Raw genomic sequence first — 21,123 nt, forward strand, 5'->3', positions numbered from 1 at the left:
CTGTTCCCAAACTTGAGGACTGATATCTGCCTAAAATTGTTTGTATGAGCATGGAAATGGACGCTGGTTCAGTTACAGAAGTCTGTGTATGTGTGCTGAGGGAGGCGGTGATAGTGCACAGTAGAAATTCTACAACCGTACTATCCATTGATACTTTCTAGCTGGGGGAAAAGCACGAGTTAGTACCTGAATTGCTCCCCTCCACCCGCCACTAGCCTTTCTCCCGCTTTCTGCATTTTACTCCCTCCTTCCTTTCTAAACCCCTCCTTCTCCTCCTTCCTTCCCTTTCCCTTGGTCCCTCCCTATCCCCTTCCCTCGCTCAGTTCTTCCCTCCTTTGGCTCCCTCTCCTTCTATCCTCTTTTCCTCTCATCCCCATTCCCTCCTCCATCCCTCCGCGGCGTCTGCGTCAGGCCCCCACTTGCGTGACGCGCGGGGTCTGGGTGGGAGCTGTCCACTCGCCTGGGTGCTGAATGCAGAAGAGACGGCGGCGGCGGAGATAGCAGAGAGCTTTCTCCGCTCCAGGAACCTTGCTTCCTTCCACTCCTCGGACGGTCAACTCACAGTCCGCGCCACCTCCCTTCCAGCACCACCCCTTTGGGAACTGAGCTAGGGGGGTAGCAGTCACGGCGGCGGGTGCTGAGCAACCGCGGAAGACGAGACAACACCTGGCAGCAGCCTGGAATCTGATTTGCTTCCCCTCGCCTTTTATAAGAGATACATTTACATATGGTTTTGGGGAGTCGCGAGACAGGACTAAGCCGGAACCAAGTGCTGGCTGCATCCCACCTCCGCCACACAATTTTGTTTCCTCCTCCACACCTTCAGCTGGAACCGCAAACAAGCCATACCTCGTTGCATCTGCGAGGAGAGGTAGCAACAGAGAGCCCAACCAGCCAGAGGCAGCAGAGAGGAGGGAGTGGCGGCGGCGGGGCGGGGAGGGGGGGGAAGGTTGGGGGGGCGCGGTGAGCCGGCCAAGGCCGCCCTTGATGGGGATAGCGGGGGCAGAGCTGCTGTGAAGACCCGGCAGCCGCCCTCTTCCACCCTTACCCCTCCAGAAGCACTCTGCTGATTATTTGAGAACCAAATTATTCTTCTTCTACTAGTATCATTTCATTTTTTATTACCCACCCCTTCTCACTTCCCAGCCGCCCCCACCCCTACGCCTGCCTCGACTCTGGTTGCATGGCAGCGGTGCCAGGGCGCGGGGGCTCAGGGCCAGCCCCCGGGGAAGGAGGAGAAGGAGGAGGAGGATCATGAAGGCTGGAGTCGCGGCCGCGCAGGACGGCGAGCAGCAGACAGAGGACGAGCCCGAGCAGCCCCCGCCGCGGAGACACCCGGACGCCGACCAGCAGTCGCCACCGCCTCCACAGCAGCATCGGCGGCCGCAGGCAGACCCGGAGCCTGACGAGGGCGACAACCGCCCAGAGGAGGAAGAGGAGGAGAACAAGAGGCCACTCACCCGCCCGTACCTGCCCTTCTCCTGGCCCTTGCCTCTCGCGGGAAGGGACCTTTGATGGAGCCAAGGGGAGCGGGCTGTGGATTTACAAACTGTCGCAGGGGTGGGCTGGGGGCTGAGATCCAGTAACTACTCTTTCTCCGGTCCCTTCCTACACGCCCCTCTCCTCTACCCCTTTTCTCTTTTCTCTGCTCCACTGCTTCCCGCCCACACACACACACACACACACACACACACACACACCCCTTCCTCTAACCAGGATCTTACTGCTCAGGAAGGAGGAGGCTCTGCAAGGATTAAAAGATCTTTTCCCCTTTCTTTCCCCCTCCTCAGTCCCTTATTTCCCCACCCTATTCTCCTAATTGGCTTTTTTCTCTTCTGTGTAGCCCTTTGGCTCCTGAGGCAAAGCACAAACCCTTTGCCCAATTTCACCCGTAATCCCTTCCCCCCATCCCAACTGCTCTCTTAAAAGCAACTCTGGTGCTTCTGGGGGTTAATTGCCTCTGTTTTCTGGCCAAGATATTTAAAACTTCTCTCAACCTCTTCTCCTCCCCCACCTTTCCCCACCCCCCAACCCGAGGAAAACAGTCTTTTTCTCTCTTGCACATGTAATCCTCAATTCATCATTGAGCTAGTTTGCCCTAAACCCAGCTCAGCCCACTCCACCGTTTTATATAAAATTAAAAAAAAAAAAGACTTCCCCATCGTTTTATATAAAATTTAAAAAAAGACTTCCCATTGCCTAGGAATTTGAGAACAACCCAATAATCCTCTCCTGGGGAACTTTCTAACAAACCTTTATCCCAAGGCCCTAACAGCCTATCCTCAACATTTTTTTTTTTTTAATCCCCCTGCCCCTACCGGTGCACCCAGGTGGAAGGCAAAAAGGAGACACCCTAAGCAAAGCCTAAGGTGGGGGTAGGGGGCAAGAAAACCATTTTTTTTTTTTTTTTTAATTGGGCTTTCCAGGACGTTTCAGAATCAGTGACTAGCCGTCCTCCGTCCTGGAAGCAATTTATTTATTTGCTACTTGGAGGTGGTATAAGAGGAACCAGTGAGAAAGCAGACACCCCATCTAACACAGATACACTCTGGACACCCCCCACTTCTCCCCTAAAAACCCATTCTATCTTCTTCTGCAAAGACTCCAGTTGCCCGTCCTGGGCTCTCTGCTTCCACTGGGCACATGCTAATGCCCCTGAGCGGGCTGCTCTGGTGGTGGTGCTGCTGCTACTGCTGTGCCTGGTACCGCTGTGGACTGTGCACCCCGGATCCCCAGATGTTGCGCCACCAGGGTCTCCTCAAGTGCCGCTGCCGCATGCTCTTCAATGACCTGAAAGTTTTCCTACTGCGGCGCCCACCTCCAGCGCCCCTGCCCATGCACGGAGACCCACAGCCCCCTGGTTTGACAGCCAACAACAATACCCTTCCGGCTCTAGGTGCCGGGGGGTGGGCAGGCTGGAGGGGCCCTCGAGAAGGAGTTGGCAGGGAGACCCCTCCTCTGCCACCCCTACCACCTTTTCCACCTTCTGTGGAAGATGACTGGGGTGGCCCAGCCACAGAGCCACCTGCCTTGCTGCTCAGCAGTGCCTCCTCAGATGACTTCTGTAAGGGGAAGGCTGAGGATCGCTACTCACTGGGCAGCAGCCTGGACAGTGGCATGAGGACACCGCTCTGCCGTATCTGCTTCCAGGGACCAGAACAGGTGAGACCATTTTCTCTTTTCCTGCTTCCTTGTTGTATCTCCAGAACTTGTAGATTGTTATTCACCTACTTGCCCTGGGGAACCATTATGTTGTCTCTAATGTGAGGACTACACGTTTTAAGGGCTCTTCAGTGATATTTCTTGCGGTTAAGTTTGCCCAAGAGGTGTCCGATTCCTGGTGGAGCCTGTTTGGTGGCTCGGTCGTATCTCAGTTTTTTCATTTCCCTTCCAATGCTAGTATCTTCAATTCCATGCAAAAATCCCATAAGTGTCCTCAAAATAGAAGATCCAGGAGACAGAAGCGATGAAATGAAGGAACTTGGTGGTATATTCATGCTTGTTGCCAAGATATCCTTTTATCTAATTTGCTGTTAGTGACATTTCCCCTACCCCATCATGAGTCCCAAATTCAAACTCCCTCCTTCTCTGAAAGTGTGTGGATTGTGTGTCTTCTTTCCATATTCTCATAGAATGAAACCGAACAAGCCTGTGCCTGTTCTTTCACTTTGAGACTACTCTCTCACAGTATATTGCACCCTCACAGTGTGTTTTAGTCACTGCAGAGGAAATGAAAAGAGATTCTAGGTCCAAGAAGACTATGCAGTTTGCTAAGACACTTCTTGGCAGACTCAAGAAGTTTTCCTAGGTTGAAAGCAGGTAGGTAAGTGGGATGAAAGGGAGATAGAGAAGCTAGTAGGAATCTTGTCATATCTATTCCCCTTCTCAGGCCTGAAGCACATCAACTTAGAATGTCCTTTCAACTCTCCCCATCCGGGATAGGGGATGGCAAGTACCTCATAGACAAGTGTGAGTGTTCTCCTTGCCTCGTTCATTCAGACTTTCACAGACATACTCACCCCACCCCTTCTAGCTCCACTTCCAATCTAGTGTCTGCAGGGCTGGAGAGCAGGTGCACATTCTTCTAGAGTCATGAATTGTGGCAACACTTCCCACAGAATCCCAGATAGGAAAGGTTCACCTGAAAACCTGAACTAGTTAGCGATGCTGGAGAAAGAACCTTCAATTGTACTCTGGGCAGGGTTGTGTGGTCACATGAGTCACTTCTTCACTGGTTTTCCAGAAGTGAAGGGAAGACTTCTGGGTGGTCCTTTAACAAGTGGCAGTGTGGTAGAGTGCCATGCTGGTGCTCCTGGGTGACCCTGGTTCTTGTTGAGGAATCGTTCTATGAGAGGCAGGCTTAGCTGACATTTTCATTCATTTTATTTCTGTTCTGAATAAGAAAAGTTCTTCAGGGACAGATGATGACTGGGGCCACAGCCTGGGCCATATGAGAGGGAGGTGATGTAGAGCTCAGCGTGAATGCATGTCTCTGAGAGGCTGGGGACTGGATTCCTCCTTCTTGTGACAAGGATTGCCTGAAGTCCCAAATGAAATACTGCCTAGAGTCTTCCACTCTAGGAGAGAAGGTCCAGGGTCCCTGCTCCGAGCCCTTTTCCAGCCGTTCTCTTCCCTTCCAGTGTGGGGCCTGCAGCAGAGGCACAAAGTGGCTTGGCTGAGAGCAAGAGTGATGCCTCACTTTGGGGTGTGCCTGGTCAGCATCTTGCTCCAGTCAGGAGGCTCACCTGTTTCAAAAGTAGGAATTATTTAGCTTCTTAACTTCTTTAACTATTTCTTTCTCTTCCCATGTGAGCTGACTCAAGTCTACATGTCACAGGGAAAGTTGGGAGTATGGCTTCTGGCAAGGACACCCTTGTTCGTAGGGACAGCAAGATGTAGAGCCTGTTCTGGATGGTATTTTACTTGCTGTGTAAACTCGAAATCATTTTATGCTTATAGGCCCCTTTCCAACTTCTGTGATTTTGAGTCACCTTTTCTGTTCCTCTTCCTTTCTTTATATGTATTGGGAGGATCCAGGAGATATGAAGATATCTTGAAAGGGATTAAATTATAACACCATGTATTTTGATCATGGAAAAGCAGTATTTTGTTGAGAAAAGAAAAAATATTAAATCATTAGGAATATTGTGAAACACCCTCACGTGATGTAGAGTTTAGTCAGAGGCTAGGCGCTTTTTTTCTTGTTCATTATTTTTATGATGTGTCATAAATAAAGCATTGAATAAAAAAGCTAACACCAATAGAGAAATAGGCTCTATTATTATGTGGGAGAAATAGGATATCATATCGGCATTAAGATTGGATCAAATCAAATCAAGCACTTCCTGCATTTGATTATTATATTTGGGGGAGGGGTGCTGCTTTATCTGTGCAGGAGCCAGGAGATTATAATGAGGCCGTGTTATAGAAGTAATTAGAGTAACGTGGGTTAGATGTGAGGAACACGTTTTCTCACTTTTGCTCATTTTTCTCCATAGCATTTCAATGAGGAAGGGAGACAAAAGGGAAGTAATGGGGAAAAACTTTCTAGAGAAGGGAGAGAGGGAGAGAGGGTTGGGGGAGGGGGCAGAGAAGCTGAGTTTTTGGTGTCTTAGTTTCTGTTCAGGGAGAGAGCTGTCCAGTCATGGTCCACACATGGCCCGAAAGGAGTGCAGACAGTCCGATCTTAGGGGCTGAATGTCTTGGTCTTTTCCCTGTGCAAACAAAGGAACTGAATAGCTCCCCAGTCGTTTGCCACTGCTCCAGAGGCTAAAAGACTGTCCACAATAAAGACGTGGTCTCTTCCTGCCAAGGACTTATAATGGATATGGTGCAAGGCCACTGAAGCACCCAGCTAGTTCTGCACATCTATAAAATACTTGGCATCCATTCATTCACATGTGCATTTAGCGAATATGCTTTGGGCATCTACAGTATGTCCCACTCAGTGTTCCAGGCACTAGGTATCCAGGAGCAAACAAAACAGATGAGATCTCTGCTCTCCTGAATCTGACAGTCTAGTGGAGATGCAGAAATAGACAGATAAACTAGTAGATAAATAAAGTGATTTCCGTTGGTGTTGAGTGCCACGATGAAAGTAAAACAGGAAAATGAGGTAGAGAAGACTGGAAGTGGGGCTTGGGAAAGAGGCAGCTACACTAGCTACGGTGATCAGGGAGAGGCTTCCTAAGCATGTGCTACCTGAGCCGACACCTAGTTGATGACAAGAAACCAGTGATGGGTCTTAGGGGAGAGCATTCCAGGTGGAGGGAACAGCAGCTTCAAAGGCCTAAGTGTGAACAAACTTAGCAAATTTGAGAAACAGAAGAAAGGACAGAAGGAGGGAGAGGGATGGGGTGTGAACAAATACTTTGAGAGCCAACCTGACTTCATGCTGGAAAGCTGACTGATTACATACTGTCTTCTCAGCCATCCATTCAGGTTGAACGGGTGTCAAGGATCCACGAGAGTGGGGCGAGAGCCCAGCTGGCAACCCTTCGCTCTCCATTTCTAGCTGCATTAGTTCACTCTGAGCGACCGTGTCCCATGGTGGGTAAGCTGAGGTCTCCAAAGCCAAATGGTCCCAGTTTGAGGCCTAAATAAGTTGCACAGCCTCGCTGTGACTCAGGTTCCAAATGTGTAAAACTGGGATCATAATGACAGTCCACGGTCCATACGGTCATTCTGAGCATCCGAGCAGTCAATATGGTTAAAGCAGCACTGTCACAGTGTGGTGTAGTAGTAGTAACAGTAATACTAGTAGTAGTTACTATTGCTGTCTCAGAAGCAAGAGAATGTTTCCTGCCTTGTTTAAAAGGAAAAATGTGCCCTGGTTCCCAGGCTGCTGTGATTGTGGTCTGGCTGTGGTAGTGGATTGTTTCTTGTGCACTCAACAATGCTCTGGGCACAGGGTGCTGCTCCTCTGTTTCCATCATCAAAAGTCTTTATTTTGTGCCTACCTGTGCCTGCTGCTCTGCTGAGCAGGGTCTGGAGACACATGGCCGATGTGGCCCTGCCTCCTGGGAGTTTCGCAGTCTAACCCAGACATCACACAGGCTGATAGAGATCAAGGACACACAGACAGTGAGTCACTGGTGAATTACAGTAATATCGGGTACAAGAAAGGGATGCATGTTTAAAAGCGGCTAGTGTGTGGGGTGCCTATTGAGAGAGGCAAGTGGGAGAATTTGCTACCTCTCCTCCAATTAGTCAAAGAAGGCTTCTCTGTTGCTGCTGAAGACCAAGTGAGGTGAAATATACTGAGGCTGAGTTTAGACAGCTGGAAGCAGAAGAGATGTGAGATGCAAGGATACCTTGACAAAGAAGTGAAACCGCCTCCTAGTCTGGGTCAGCTGTGGAGCACCTGGAGGTGGGTACAAAGATGAAATCTGCCGTGACAGTGGTGTTGGTGGGGCACCTGTTTTGGTCCTAATGGAAAGCAGGAAGTGAGTCTGGAAGAAATTAACAGCCTTGGTCTACCTCTCCCATTCTTCCTTGGGTTCATTTCTCTAGAGCTCCATGTTCAGAAGGGACAAGAGTGGTGTGGAATATTTCAGTCAGTGTTTTGGGTTGTCGAAGAGTAACAGCTGGGCTTTGCAGACCTTGAGCGAAACTGGAGACCCCAATATGCAATGAGAACCCTGGGAATGAAGATGAAGTAGAGCATTTTAGAAGAGACCCAAATGGCGTATTATTTTCTTAGCACTATGGTTCAGTTTTACATTTCTTTGTGTGATCATTCAATTAATATCTGTCTTCACAAAGAGTAGACCCATCGCTAACATTCATAGACCCTAGGGCAAGAGTACAGATGGAGGCTCACATACCATAGGCCAAGATATTTAAAAGTAATAAACCCAGCTAACAAACTATTAAACAAGAAGCATTTTTATCATGACAAATATACCTTGCTATCGTGACAAATATACCTTCAAAACATCTTGGAAGACAAGTTTGAATTTAAACTGTTTTGTGCCAGCCTAATGGGGACATCTGGCCCTTGGTATATAGGCCACTCTGATTCTCTTTCCACTGCTGGCTCCATCCTGCACCATAATGAGCCTTGGACACATGCATGTAGACACTCTAGCTGGCTTGCCCAAGCTCTGTTCGTACTGTCTCCAAACAGCTGCCCCATGCCACTCTCCCTTTGAACTTGAAGAAAAGAAGCCTGATTCTGGCAGCAGGGGCATGGCTGGAATGGCAGGAATTCTGGAGTCCTAGATAATCAGAGCATGTTCTAAAAGGAGGTGTGGCTCCTTGACTCTGCAGACTCCTCTGCCTATGGGAAGGGTGCAACTGAAGAAGGGCCAGAGTAGGGGAAGCCTCTACAGCAAGGGACCCTCTTTCCTGGGTCTATCAGAGGCACCACAAAGAGACTATAAAATCCCTGGAAGCAGCAACTTGTGTTTTTGCTTACCACTGGGTCATCAGCTGCCAATCCAGGGCCTGGCATCTGCTTCAGACTCTGTAAGTATTTGTTGAATAAATGAGCCTCTAGAGCTCAACCAGTGGGCAGTTCCACAGGGAGGGCACTGGAGAGAAGAATCAACAAGAGAGAAAAATACTTGCTGGTATCAAATGCTGAAAGTATGCTATGCGGCAGAAGGGCCAATCTGCTCTGTGGGATCACAGAGGGCAGTGCCTTGGCCAGTGGTGGAATCTCCAGAGAAGCCAGTTTGGTTCTGAATAGCTGTCCCAAGACAGTATAGGCTGCATTAGAAGGGGACTCAAATGGGTGACTGGGACTAGTGACCCTCAAGATCCCTTCTGAGTCTGAGAGTTGGGGTTCATTACAATGAGATTGCTTGGTGCTCCAGAGAGGTTTTTAATCTGAGCAGAAAGAAATAAGCCTGCACCTCTTTCCAGTTCGAAGGGTCATTGCATCTGGGTTCTAGTCCCAATGTGTACAGCACGTGGCACATGCAAGAGCATCTTCAGCAAAGAGCACAAAGAATAGTCTCCATCCTGTGTTCATAAGCACCCTTAAGTTGTTGGCAATCACGTGATTGCTGCAGTCATAGGTTTACACTGTGCACATGCCACAGTGGGAGAGCAAGCATTTTATTAACAATAGGCGACAGACACCATCATGGATCTTTGGATCCAGAACTATCTCAGAAAAAGGGAAGCCTGGTTACCCCACACCCAGAGTCATGAGTGGGCTATTTTCATTTTCCCATCTGGGTTTTTCCACTGCAGTTTTTCAGTTCCTACTTCAGCCAGTCCTGATCTTATTTAACCTGGAAACTCCTAGGACCCTTTCCTTACTCAGGGTTCTCACCAGTTCTCTAATTTTGTATCAGGAGGTAATGGAAGGCTGTTCAAATGCCACTGTTGGGTCCCTGGCTATTCCCCAGATTTAGCTATGTATTGTTGACATGCACACACACACATGCAAACACACAAATAAAACACTGAGTGCATCGGTCTCACTTCCACAGACAGAACTAAGGATTGGAGGAGGGCAGACAGCTGGTCTCTGGATAGTTGTGGAGTGATTCTCACCTCAGTTGTCTAGATCCTCTACACAGTGTGTGCTTTGGAGTAATCCTTCACTTGCCAGACTGCATCTGCTTGTGGTGGGTTGGCTAATTTATTGGGTGTGGCTTCTAGCTGAGTCCCCCGTACAGAGAGTTACTTAATGAAGCTGATAGCACAGGAGTGAAATATGCATTTCAAAAGAGCCTGGGAGAAGAAGAAAGATGTATTAGAAATCTCTCAGCCATAATCAATCTCTCTCTCTCCCTCCCCCTCCCCCTCTTTCTCTTTTTCCAGCTGGTATCTTGGAGAAGCCCAGCTGTGGCCTGTGAGTTGGGGGAGGGAGAGTAGGTTTGAGGGGGAAGGGATACTCGAAGGAGTATGGGCATGAGCGAGTTGCTTCTTGTTTGCTGGGAAGGAAGCCAAGTTGGAAGTCAGCCCGGACGTAAAGGAGCTGGCAAGAGAATACTGTGTGGCCTGAGCTGCTCACCATCCCCCTCTGAGATGTATCAAACTTTAAATAGCGTCTACATGTGAACATTACGTTTAGCACACATGTGATACTTCCTTCTGCATATGTTAAAAGTAAAAATGGGGTGCACATGGACTGACTGCCTCATAACAAAATAGGCAAAATTAAAGAAGTTACAATTTGAGTTCCAGGTAGATGAAAACTGTCAGGGGCGAAAAAGGGATCTGCAAATATGGGCTCTGTCCAACTCCGTGATCCAAGCCCACAAGGGGGACACATGGGCCCCGGTCTTGAACCCAGCTCATTGTCCTCAGGAGGACTTCTCCAGGGCCCATGCTCAGAGATGTTGAGGAGGACAGATCAGATTAACTTCCGTCTTCATGGAAAGGTTGCTTTGGAGGTGATTGAAGTGAATCAACATCAGTTTCTCCAAAGAAGCCTCTCAAAGCCACCCTCGTATGTGGCATAGGGCTCAGTATTTGTGGATCCTTTGCCCTTCCTCCTGGCACATGTTCATTCCAGACTAACATTTGATGCTGTATTTGGTCCCCAGCGTACATATAGTGGAAAGTATTGTTGCACAATACTCGGACAGAGAGACAGGACACCGAGGCAACAAGCAGAAAGTAGCGTTAATGGTGCTGGCACCCGCTCAGCGGATTCACATCTAAAGGCTTAGCCTGGATCATCGCAGTGGAGATTTCCCTTTTATACACATTTTATACTTCCTCATAGTAAAGTGCATTTTGATTGGTTGGCGGGCCATAAGGGGTGTGACTGACCAGGGCCTGTGATCTGTGCCACATCAGCTGTGACACTGAAAAGTCCCTTACCTATTATGGGAAGGGACGTGAACAACCTTCAACCGTTATAGGAAACGGTTAGTTTGGCCTCTGCTACCACAGTATATTTGTGTGTGTACATGTGCGCTCATGCGTATGTGTGTGTATAAACGAAAATGCCAAGCAAAGGGGATATAGATGATCCCTTGAGACACATTCCACCCTGTCCATCCTTGTTTTCTGATTCTATAATGCCAAATAATGATGATTCTTGTCTTAGTAATCACAGTGATCATTATTCTGGCTGGAGACCACTTGGCCAGGACCAGAATTTTTCTCATTCTATTGCAGAATAATGGGAAGAATGGTGGCTTTGAAGTCAGAAAGATAGATTTAATTCCCAGCTGTGTGATCTTGGGCAACTTATTTAATCTCCCTGGACCTATATTTTATTGTTTATACAAGAGGAATAAAATATCAAGCATTTACTGTAGGGTGTGGACGTGCTTTATTAAAGTTCTAGGCACACGGCAGATGGGAGCGATATTTACCCCCTTTCTGTCAGTGTGGCTCAGAGACCTGGAGTGGCATCCACAGATGACACTTCTGCGTTTTTCTAGCATCCTCTCTTACAAGAGCCTTAAAAAATCGGACACTCTAACCAGGGCTGTGCTTTGACCACAGTAAGCCCCCAGCTGCCTTTGCGCCTGACGTCAGGGATGCACGGTTAGACCCAGTGTCTGTTCAGCAGATTTTGCCCCTGTACTGCCTGACTCAGCTGAACCTCTGTCCCCTCCTGCCTGGGTCCCTCATTCCCAACATAGTTGTCTCTATTCATCTCCATCACCACTGGGTTCTTGACATATCTTTAATAAGCAGCACTCTCTTCTTGGCAGAAACTGTGCAGAAAGACACTTTCCTGGGCTCTGAGTCCCCAGAGGGTAGGAGCTGACTATGCACCCAGAGGGTCATGTAGAGGAAGCGGCAGGAAAAAATGCTTGCTCAACACGTGACAGCAAGGTGTTTGCATTCAGGGCCCTTCCTAGACTAGTGTTTCTGGAAGCCTCGGAGGGATGGATACCCCAGACAGACGCGATGTTAAGTAAAGTTGATCTGTAAGTTAAGAACATTGTTCTCTTTTCAGTTCGCTGTCATCCTTTATGATTATGTCCAAGATTAAAAAAAAAAATTCATTGGTGTAAAACATGTCTTTAACACCTTTCTAACGCTTGTCAGTCTCCTTTGTAAACAAAGAGAGAAGGCATCAGGCTCAGTAATATCGAACTAGAATCTATCTTGTTTTGTTTGTATGTGCGTATCTATTCTTTTTGTTATTAATAGACTTTATTTTTGAAGTAGTTTTGAGTTTGAAGCAAAACTGAGCTGAAAGTACCCATACACTCACCTGCTCCCTCCACCCCCTCTCATCCCCTCCCCAACCATCAACATCCTGCACCAGAGTGGCGCATTTGTTACAATGGTTGAACCAACGTTGATATATTGTCAATCAAAGTCCATAGTTTACATTGGGGTTCACTTTTGATGTATATTCTAAGGATTTTGACAAATGTGTAATGGTGTGGATCTACTATTATGGTATCATACAGAGTAGTTTCACTGCCTTAAAAATCCACCCATTCATCCCTCTGCTCGTACCCGGAACTCCTGGCAATATGGCCTTTTCCAGACTGTCAATAGTTGGAATCATACAGTACATAGTCTTTCAGATTGCCTTCTTTCACTTAGTAATATGCATTTACAGTTCCTCCATATCTTTTCATGGCTTGACGGCTCATTACTTTTTAGTGCTGAATCATATTCCATAGAATAGATGTACCACAGTTTCCTTGTTCTTTTTTTGGTGAATGATACCGGTTTTTTATTTGTGATAGTGACAAAAAGTCGCTTTTATAAATAAATTTATTGAAATAAAAATGTGAGACGTTTAGAGAAAAATGTTAAGTATAAAGAAAATAATAGTATAGATGGTACATGAATACGGTGAAAAGTGTAAGTGACTGAAGTTTGGGTAACACCCAATTGGGCTGCGCACTACAACAATTCCGAAACATCTGTGGGCAAGAAGCACCACAGGAAGAGGAAAAATGCAGAGTTGCAGGCCATGGTCCCAGGGTGGTGCCCAGGAATCTGTATCTGCAATTCAATCTGACAGTTCTGATGTAGATGTAGCCAGCAGTTTGAGGAGGCAGCTAAACGGGGAGAAGAAATGCCTGCACCCATCCTGAGGTTCCCAGATGTACAAGTAATAGGGGTGTGGGCACTGGGGGAGGAGGGAGGATTTAGTTGGGAAGGCACAGGACCATGTGACTGGGAAGGAAGTGACATATGTCTGCAGGGCAGAGGCAGGAAGGAATGCCTCTTTCATCTCTCTGTCCCTGCCTCAGTGATCCGAGAGCTCTTAGTCTCAGATGGGATAGCTGCAAGATGGAAATGTCTAACCCACACGAGACTGTAACATGAGGGAGATAGATGCAAGCTTTACTTGTGTTAAGACACTGTGATTTGGGGTTTTGTCTGTTGCCCTGCTGATGTTAATTTCTCTGGCTAATACAACCATCAATTCTCACTCCCCAAATTATGTTCAGAGGGTACTCTTGAGTGAAGTCAAATCAGGGTCCCCCCTGGGGAAGCCCCAGAGTCCCAGAGCAGGACAGTAGAGCAGGACACAGCTCGCTCCCTCACAGCTCACTGAAGACACACAATGAAGTGCTTCAGCTCAGGAGCGACATCGCTTTTGCCTATAAAACATTGGCTGAATCTAGAAAAATGGCTCTGCCAGATAGCAGTAGGGGTGGAGAGAGCCATCCTCCTGGGTGCCTGGAAAGAGAGGAAATCCAAGTATGGGCGAGCTCTACCAGAATTTTCCTTGACAGTATTAGCACCTCCCTCTTAGGCTTGTTATGAGGGTTAAATGAGATAACACATGTCAAGCATTTAGAGCACTGCCTGACCTACAGGAAGCAGTTAATAAACAGTAGTTTTGTTACTATTTCCTTACTTGCAAAAGAAGGAGGAATATTCTAGTCCCTTCTTGTTCTGTTGTCCTCTTTTATGCTCTCTCAGGTAGAGGAGCAGTACCTGAGACTGCTCCCACTCCTCTATCTCCCTAGAAGAATGGACTTAAACTGGGCCTTAAAGATGGAATCCGAGAAAGAATTTGGAAAATAGGAAATGAAGACTGTTTCAGGCATAGGAACAATCAGAGATGCTTTGGGAGAAACTTACAAAGTAGATAAGAATATGGGGCTTTCGTAGCCAAGCAGAACTGCTTTCAAATACCAATGTTGCTGTGCAATAGGTGTGTGACATTGGGAAAGTCACTTACAGACTCAGTATCTTCATTTCTTCCACTGAGGAATGGAAATGATAGTAATAATATCTGTCTTAGACGTTGTTGTGAGGACCAAATGATATGATGCATGTGAAACTCTTGGCATAGTATGAAATGCAAACATACAACAAATTCTCAAGCATGCAACGAACATTAGCACTTGACGTTGTTATCTGACCTCACCAGGTCTCTGTTATCTTCAAACTTTCTTTGAGAACTTCTGCCTTGATGTGTGTATGACCATGGGCTGCTGGCCTCAGGAGGAGTTGCCAAGATATCACAGGGGTAGATGAAACTAAATATACACAAGCATTGCTAGTAGACTAAATAAAAATGATCTCACAGATCTACCTACTATTTTTCAAATGCATATGGAAGCCATCGTGATGAACGAAATCGAGAGCATCCTTCATTCTAGCGTAGCGTCTTGTCAGTAAGTATGGCATTCTCAATCAACAGATACTTAAAGTACATGAGGGTTTTTGAAACTTTAAACCTTAAAAGGGATCCATTGAGGGACATTCTACAAAAAAAAAAAAAAAAAAAAAGAGCCGGTACTTTTCCGAAGCGTCAAGGTCCTAAAAGATGAAGAACAATGGCAGAAACGTCTTAGATCAAAGGAGTCTAAAGTGATATGACAACTAAATGCACTGTGTGATCTGGATTGGATTCCAGACCAGATAAAGACCATCAGTGGGACAGTTGGTGACATTTGGATAAGGTGTGTAAGTTAGTTAATAGCATCATATCAATGCTAAGCTCCTGATGTCGGTCGTCGTACTATATAGTTCTGTAAGATGTTGACCTTTGGAGAAGTTAAGTCAAGGGTTTATGGGAACTCTTTGCTATTTTTACAAGTTTTTTTTTTTTTTTAATGAATCTGAAATTGTTGCAAAATGAGAAGTTAGAAAATAAAAAAAAATATTTAAATGGGAGGGGTGTTCTCATACTTGGAAGATTGGGGTATTATTAGTATAGGAAAAAGAGTATATGTTTGGTGGTTAGAAAACTTGGGTTAGAATCCAGGTGCTAGCACTTTTTAGCTGTGTGGTTTTGGGCAAATCAGTTAAAACCTCTGAACTTAAATTCTCTGTGCCATGGATTAAATAAAGAAACACTTATAGAATTATTGTGAGAATTTAAGTAAACAGCACCTACTATAGAGCATGAAGGGGACTCCCAATACACATCAGCTCTCTTTCTGGTCTCCTTCCCCCTCTCTCCAAGGATGGTAAGATGCTTCTCCCATTTCCCCAGGTCTAAGTACTATGTGCTAAGTGCTTTAGAATGACACCTGAGCATGAAAAGTGTCGCGTGGGCAGAAAAGTTTCCCCAACATGGGATCTTAAACACATAAACAGAGTTAATCAGCAGCAGCATAAACAGCGTTGCCATTATGCAGTGTTCTTTAACACTTTTTAACCTCACACTTCAAAAGCAGCACTTTGGCACACTGAGTGAGTGTGGGTTGTATATTTTGATTCATCCTGTGGCAATCCCTCCAGTACCCACAGATTTAAGCCTCTGGGGAGCACTGCGCTACTTTAGAAAGAAAAGCCTTCTAGTGCTGCTGGGGCCCTGAGTTCTCAGAGTTTAGAAAACAGCTTCCCCAGTGAGGCAGCTGCAGGTGAATGAAAGCAGGTGTGCCTGGGAGAGCAGGGCTGTCTACTCCTGCTGTCTGTGTGTTTGTGGGTGGGAGTGAGCAGGAAGCCTGCGGGGGGAAGGGAGTGGGCATGTGTCTGCACAGAATACAACTATTTAATACAGAAGAAAAGGGCGCTAGGGGGTTGTTCCTGCCTTTTGTGCATATTTGTTCCAGAGAGCGCCCGCCCGGAGGGCGTAATCTTTGCAAAGTCCGTGCTGACATTTTTGTAATATTTGCTGCTTCTGTTTCTTGCTTCTGACATCCATTAAGTGTTTGTCAGCAAAAACAAAGAACAAAAACAAAAACAAAAAACAAACAAAAAAATCCCAACCAACCAAACAAACAAAAACTCAAGACCAAAAACTAAACAACCAAACAAAAGTAGTTTGGGCTCTGGAGGAGTATATGACATGATTTTAAAGGTTCTTCCCCTCCTCCCGTATAAACACATAGAGGTTCTTCATGATTTAAATTAATTTTCATCCTTCCTATGAATGCAATTCAAGTAAAAAAGTGTTTGTTTATTTGACACGATAGCTGGAATTTTCTTCCAAATAATCCAATTACAATAGATGATATAGATCACATGTTTAAAAATGCTGAAATTATCTGATGGATACATAGTTTATTCTATTATTTTCTCTACTTTTATATGTGTTTGAAGTTTTCCATATCAAAAAGGTATGGCATATTGTTTGGTTAATAAAAATGTTATAAAAATACAGTTATTAAACAGATTTTACAAGGGTGGATGAGATAGCTTTGGGCACGATGATGCCACGTCAGAGACACATAGGACCTGAGTGCATCCCACTAGGCACTTCATTAGTCTTGCTCAATGAGTAAACTAAATGTGGTGACCTCTTAAGGGATATTCCATCTCCAAAGGTCATGATTTAAAGATAAAAATGTCTTGTCCATTTATTTTCTGGTCTACCTGGCCTGGTGGCAGCAAAAGGACCATTGTGACCATTCACTCAGCAGACACTGAGTGAACACAACTGGGTGCCAGGCCCTGGGAATACGGAGATAAGATGAGGAGTTCAGAGTCTAGTGCAAGAGAGAGGCGTATTAAGAAGCAACCACAAGACAACACTGAGTTCCTTGGACCAGGGTTGCTGGGCCATTGTACTAAAAGACCACATGATAATGTCTGGGGAAGCTGGAGAAGGATCCTCCAGAGAGAAACTAATCTTTGAGTGGCCAAGTAGGAGAAATTCTCCAGGTGGAATGTGTGCCAAATACTGTAATACGAGATCTACCCTCACTCTCATCATCAGAAACATATTCCTTTCTAATCCTCTCTCCCTCTCATGGCTTTTTCAAATTGCACTGCGATGTTCTAAGACCCAGTATAGCTTTCTTCAGAGAACTGAGTGGATTAAAGTGTGGGCAGGGTGCAGAGAGGGGAGGGTGGCATTTACCCCTCTCTAGCAATTTCCCCTCTCAACGCCAACCTCTCTGGGCTTGGTCTTGATGGCCTTTCTGTAATAGGAACCTCATGGCCTGGCTGTGCATGGGGGCCTTGGAACAGAAACTTCACAAAAACCTTCAGCTGATTGAACTGAGTTTTTTTTTTTAATCTGGAAGCTTCAGGAAGGTCTGGAAAGACCCTTGTGGGTCTAGGAGCTTCCTTATCCTTCAACACATGCAGGGGCACCAGTTCATGTTCCTCTAACAGGGAAGGAAGAATAGACATTATTGTCCTATAATTTTTAGAAGTGAAAAACCAGGATCCGGAGAAGTGAGGTGATATGCTCAGAATGGGAGGCGAATTGCTAAGCTGGAGTCTCCTGTTCCCAGACTGGGAAATACCACTGAATACCTTACAGGAGGAAGACATCTGTCCTTCCTCTGCTCCTTTTCCAGCCCCTGAAATATTCATTCATTCACTTCCTAACACATTCATATATTGTAGTATAGAGTTAATTTACCAAAATGTTTGGAGAACGGAAGACATTAGGGAAGGAGAATGGGGCAGGAATGGTGTAAGCTTATAGTTAATTTAACTTTCTAGTGAATTGGGGGATAATCTTATAATTTATCTTTCAACTTTATTGTTAAAAATTTTTATAACATATAAGTCCACTTTGCAATGCATTTGGACATTATCTCCAATTTCTTTTATGCTGAAAGATTGTTGTTTAAAATGAGGGTCTGTGGTTATAAAAGGCAAAAGGAAATGAATTTGTAGTTCATGGACCACGAAAGATCTTGTAGAAGTTGTAGGTGGATTTTATTCAAACTGCGATATCAACTTGCTTCCTACAACAGTGGAGTAAAATTTCTATTTCATTCATTCATTCGGCAAATATTTATTGAGCAGCTGCTTTGTGCCAGAACTGTGCTGAGGATTCTGTATATTAGTGCTATATTAGTGAAAGTGAACACCATTCCTATCCTCTCGGAGTCTGCAGTCTTGTAACTGCAGGCGGAGCGATAACAATACAGGACAGAAAGGACTAAGAGTTGTGCAAAGCACAGTGGAGTTCAGGCTTGAGGATCAGGGAGGGCTTCTCACAAGAAGGAACTTCCATGGTGAACCTGAAGCTGGCCAAGATAAGGGAGTGGAAGGGCATTTCAGGCAGAAGGAGGAGCTTTTTCCAAAAGCATGGAGGAAGAAAAAGAGTGTTATCCCCATCCCCAGGAGGAATGGAAAAGCCCAGTTTGCTTTAATTGCCAAGCATTCGCTCATCCTCCTTTCTCCGTGTATTTGGTTAGTGGAGTTGTATCTGCCTCCCCAGGGCATCAGCTGCACCACCTATGGGTCTCACTCAACCTCCATCTACATTTCTGCTGCCCCCCACCTAGCCCAGCCTGGCTTCTACCAGAAGCTGCCTTATTTAGGTACTAGAGCAGAGGGGACACAGGGGTCCCGTCATTGTGGGCGATCGCCATGGTAACAACTATTCCAGGCAGCTGGAGAATACAACAGGTTGGAAAGGGAGAGTTCAGAGGCCCGAGAACTCTGAGTATGCTGAGGTCCATCTGCAGCTAAGAAAATGGACAAGAGCTCACCGGAGGCTTGTGGGGAAAGGGGAACCCTGGCATTTGTAAAGATGTGGCATATCATGGCAGTGCAACATGTGAAAAGAGTACACACAGGGAGTGTCAGGAGACAGGAGGGCAAGAACCAGAGGCCCTGGAGCCTGTCTAGTTTGTTTTCGCCCCCTACAACTACCCCTTTCAGTAAAGAGGCCAGCCCCCTGACTCCACATGAATTGTGAGCATTTCACTCTCCTGCTTCTTATTGTCATGGAAGAAAGTGAATTGGTCTCGGTTTGGTGTGATGACAATCAAGGACTGCCGGGATTTGGACTTCGCCTCTCCGTCTAACCTCCAGCCTCACCTCTCCTACTTCCCATCAGATTCTCCAGCCAAATCCCACTGCCCGCCCTTCCCCAAATACACCCCATGGCTCTCTGCATTTCGATTTCCATTCAAAGACTTTCTTCTATCTGGGTCATCCTTCCCCCCTTCCTTAACCAGCCCAAACCCTAATCTCCTCCAAGCCCTACCCACAAGTCACCTCTTCCCTCCCTCACTGCACCTCATCCTGGTTGGGCTTCCGTAGCACTTACTCGCCACAGTATGCCTACCCTGCTCCTGCCATTTGCCTCCATTTCCTTCTCTCCAGAAGGTGATGAGCTCAAGGGAGCGCGTTCCATGTGTCCAGGTCACCTTTGTATTACCCACCGTGCCTGGAAGTTGTAGGGAATCACAAAGGGAATGTAATCAATGAAATCTAAATCTGTTCATATTTGAATATCTTCATGGATCCACTCAAGAAAAGCATTTCTTCCCCGCTAATCCACATTTTCCCCTTTCTGTTAAGGTGGCTGCTATGAACTGAATTGTTTTTTCCTAATGTTCATGTGTTGAAGCCTTACCCCTCAACATGACAGTATTTGGAGATGCGGTTTTGGGGAGCTAATTAGGTTCAGATGAGTTCATGAGGGTGGGGCCCTCACGTTGGGATTAGAGACACCAGAGAGCTTCCTGGCCCTCTCTGCCACGTGAGGGCCACCTGCAAGCCAAGAAGAGGGCTCTCACCGGAATCCAACCATGCTGGCCTCTGATCTTGGACTTCTGGCTTCCAGAACTGTGAGAAACGAATTTCTGTTGTTTAAGCCACCAAGTCCGTGGCATTTTGTCATGGCAGCCCAGGGGACTAACACAGTGGGGAGGGAAGATCTATCAAACTTACATCTTTCACCATCTCAGTGACTGGCACATCGCCGCCCTTCCAGTCATCCCTTCAACACGTGGAGCACCTACAGCGAGTCCGTTACTGGTCCTGGCACGGGGAATCGTCAGTGAGCATCCCTGCCCTGAAGGAGCTTACCTTCTCGATGTCAGAGGCAGAAACCCGAAGACACCAGGCAGGCCAGAATTGCGGGACGTTCAGCAAACAATTGATCAATAGTCTTTGGAAGTGTCAAGACCCTAAAATACAGGAAAGACTGAAGGACTGTTGCAGACTGCAGGACACTGGGGATAAATAAAAACTAAATGCAACGTGGGGTCCAGGAACAACACCAAAAGGACGTTAGTGGGAAAACTGGAGAAGTTCGAATGGGGTCTTTCGTTTCGTAATGGTATTGTACCCTAGTTTCCAGGTTCTGATAGTTACATGGTGAATACGTATGATGTTAACATTGGGAGAGACCCAGTGAGGAATATGACTATTTTTGCAACTTTTCTGTAAGTCTAGAAGAAGTTGAAAATAAAAAGTTAAAAAGAAGAAACCTGGACATAATCCTCAATTCCTTCCTTTCCCTTCATGCTTTCTCTATCGTGGGCATTTTTTAATCAGCATATTCTTCCATTGCTTTTACTTCCTAAACATCTCCCCAATCCAGCCATTTCTCTGTATCTAAATTGCCACCATTTCAGTCCCAGCTCCCCTCATTTCGCCCCTGGATTACTAGATTTATGTTCTGACTCCCTGCTTCGACTCTTATCTTTTCCATTCTGTTCTCTGCAGAATTGTAGAGTGACTCTTCACCCAAATTGGGTTCTTAAAATTGTTTTAAATTCTTCTGTGGATTCAATTCTTTCAGAACCATGCCCAGCTCCTTGACGTGTTTTACAAGGTCATTCGTGGGCCAGCCTCTGTACCTCTCCAGACTCGACTGGATTACCTACCCTCACTTCCTTCCTTCCAACGTTTTTTTCCTAGAGATGTAGACCTTCTTTCAGGTTCAGAGGCACCTGGACCCCGACTTCCAATGCTTGGGAAGCTCTCTGACCCCACACATATACTCTTTGTGTCTCACCCGATTAACTTCTTTCATCCTCCAGAAGTCCCTGGCCCCCATGTATGGGCTGGGCACTGCTCCTGTAGGTTTCTGTGAGCCCTACACTCACCCCAGTAATCACAGCACTCACC

The 21,123-nt window shown here is 46.3% G+C and overlaps 1 protein-coding gene across 2 annotated transcripts in view; it reads left to right on the forward strand.

Annotated features, from left to right (window-relative positions):
- Positions 1-330: 330 nt before the first annotated feature.
- The window catches only part of MARCH4 (membrane associated ring-CH-type finger 4), a 99,674-nt gene continuing 78,881 nt past the window's right edge, over positions 331-21,123 (forward strand). Inside the window, exons 1-2 of one of the 2 annotated variants that reach the window (XM_023529784.1) lie at positions 331-871; positions 1,147-3,162. In XM_023529784.1, the coding sequence (XP_023385552.1) occupies positions 2,644-3,162 (519 nt within the window). In that variant the 5' untranslated portion in view covers positions 331-871; positions 1,147-2,643. Of the gene's footprint in view, positions 872-1,003; positions 3,163-21,123 lie in introns of those variants that run through there. The other variant, XM_011358635.2, reaches the window with a different exon arrangement.

This window comes from Pteropus vampyrus, unplaced genomic scaffold (genome assembly GCF_000151845.1).
Source record: "Pteropus vampyrus isolate Shadow unplaced genomic scaffold, Pvam_2.0 Scaffold42, whole genome shotgun sequence".
Taxonomy (NCBI): domain Eukaryota; kingdom Metazoa; phylum Chordata; class Mammalia; order Chiroptera; family Pteropodidae; genus Pteropus; species Pteropus vampyrus.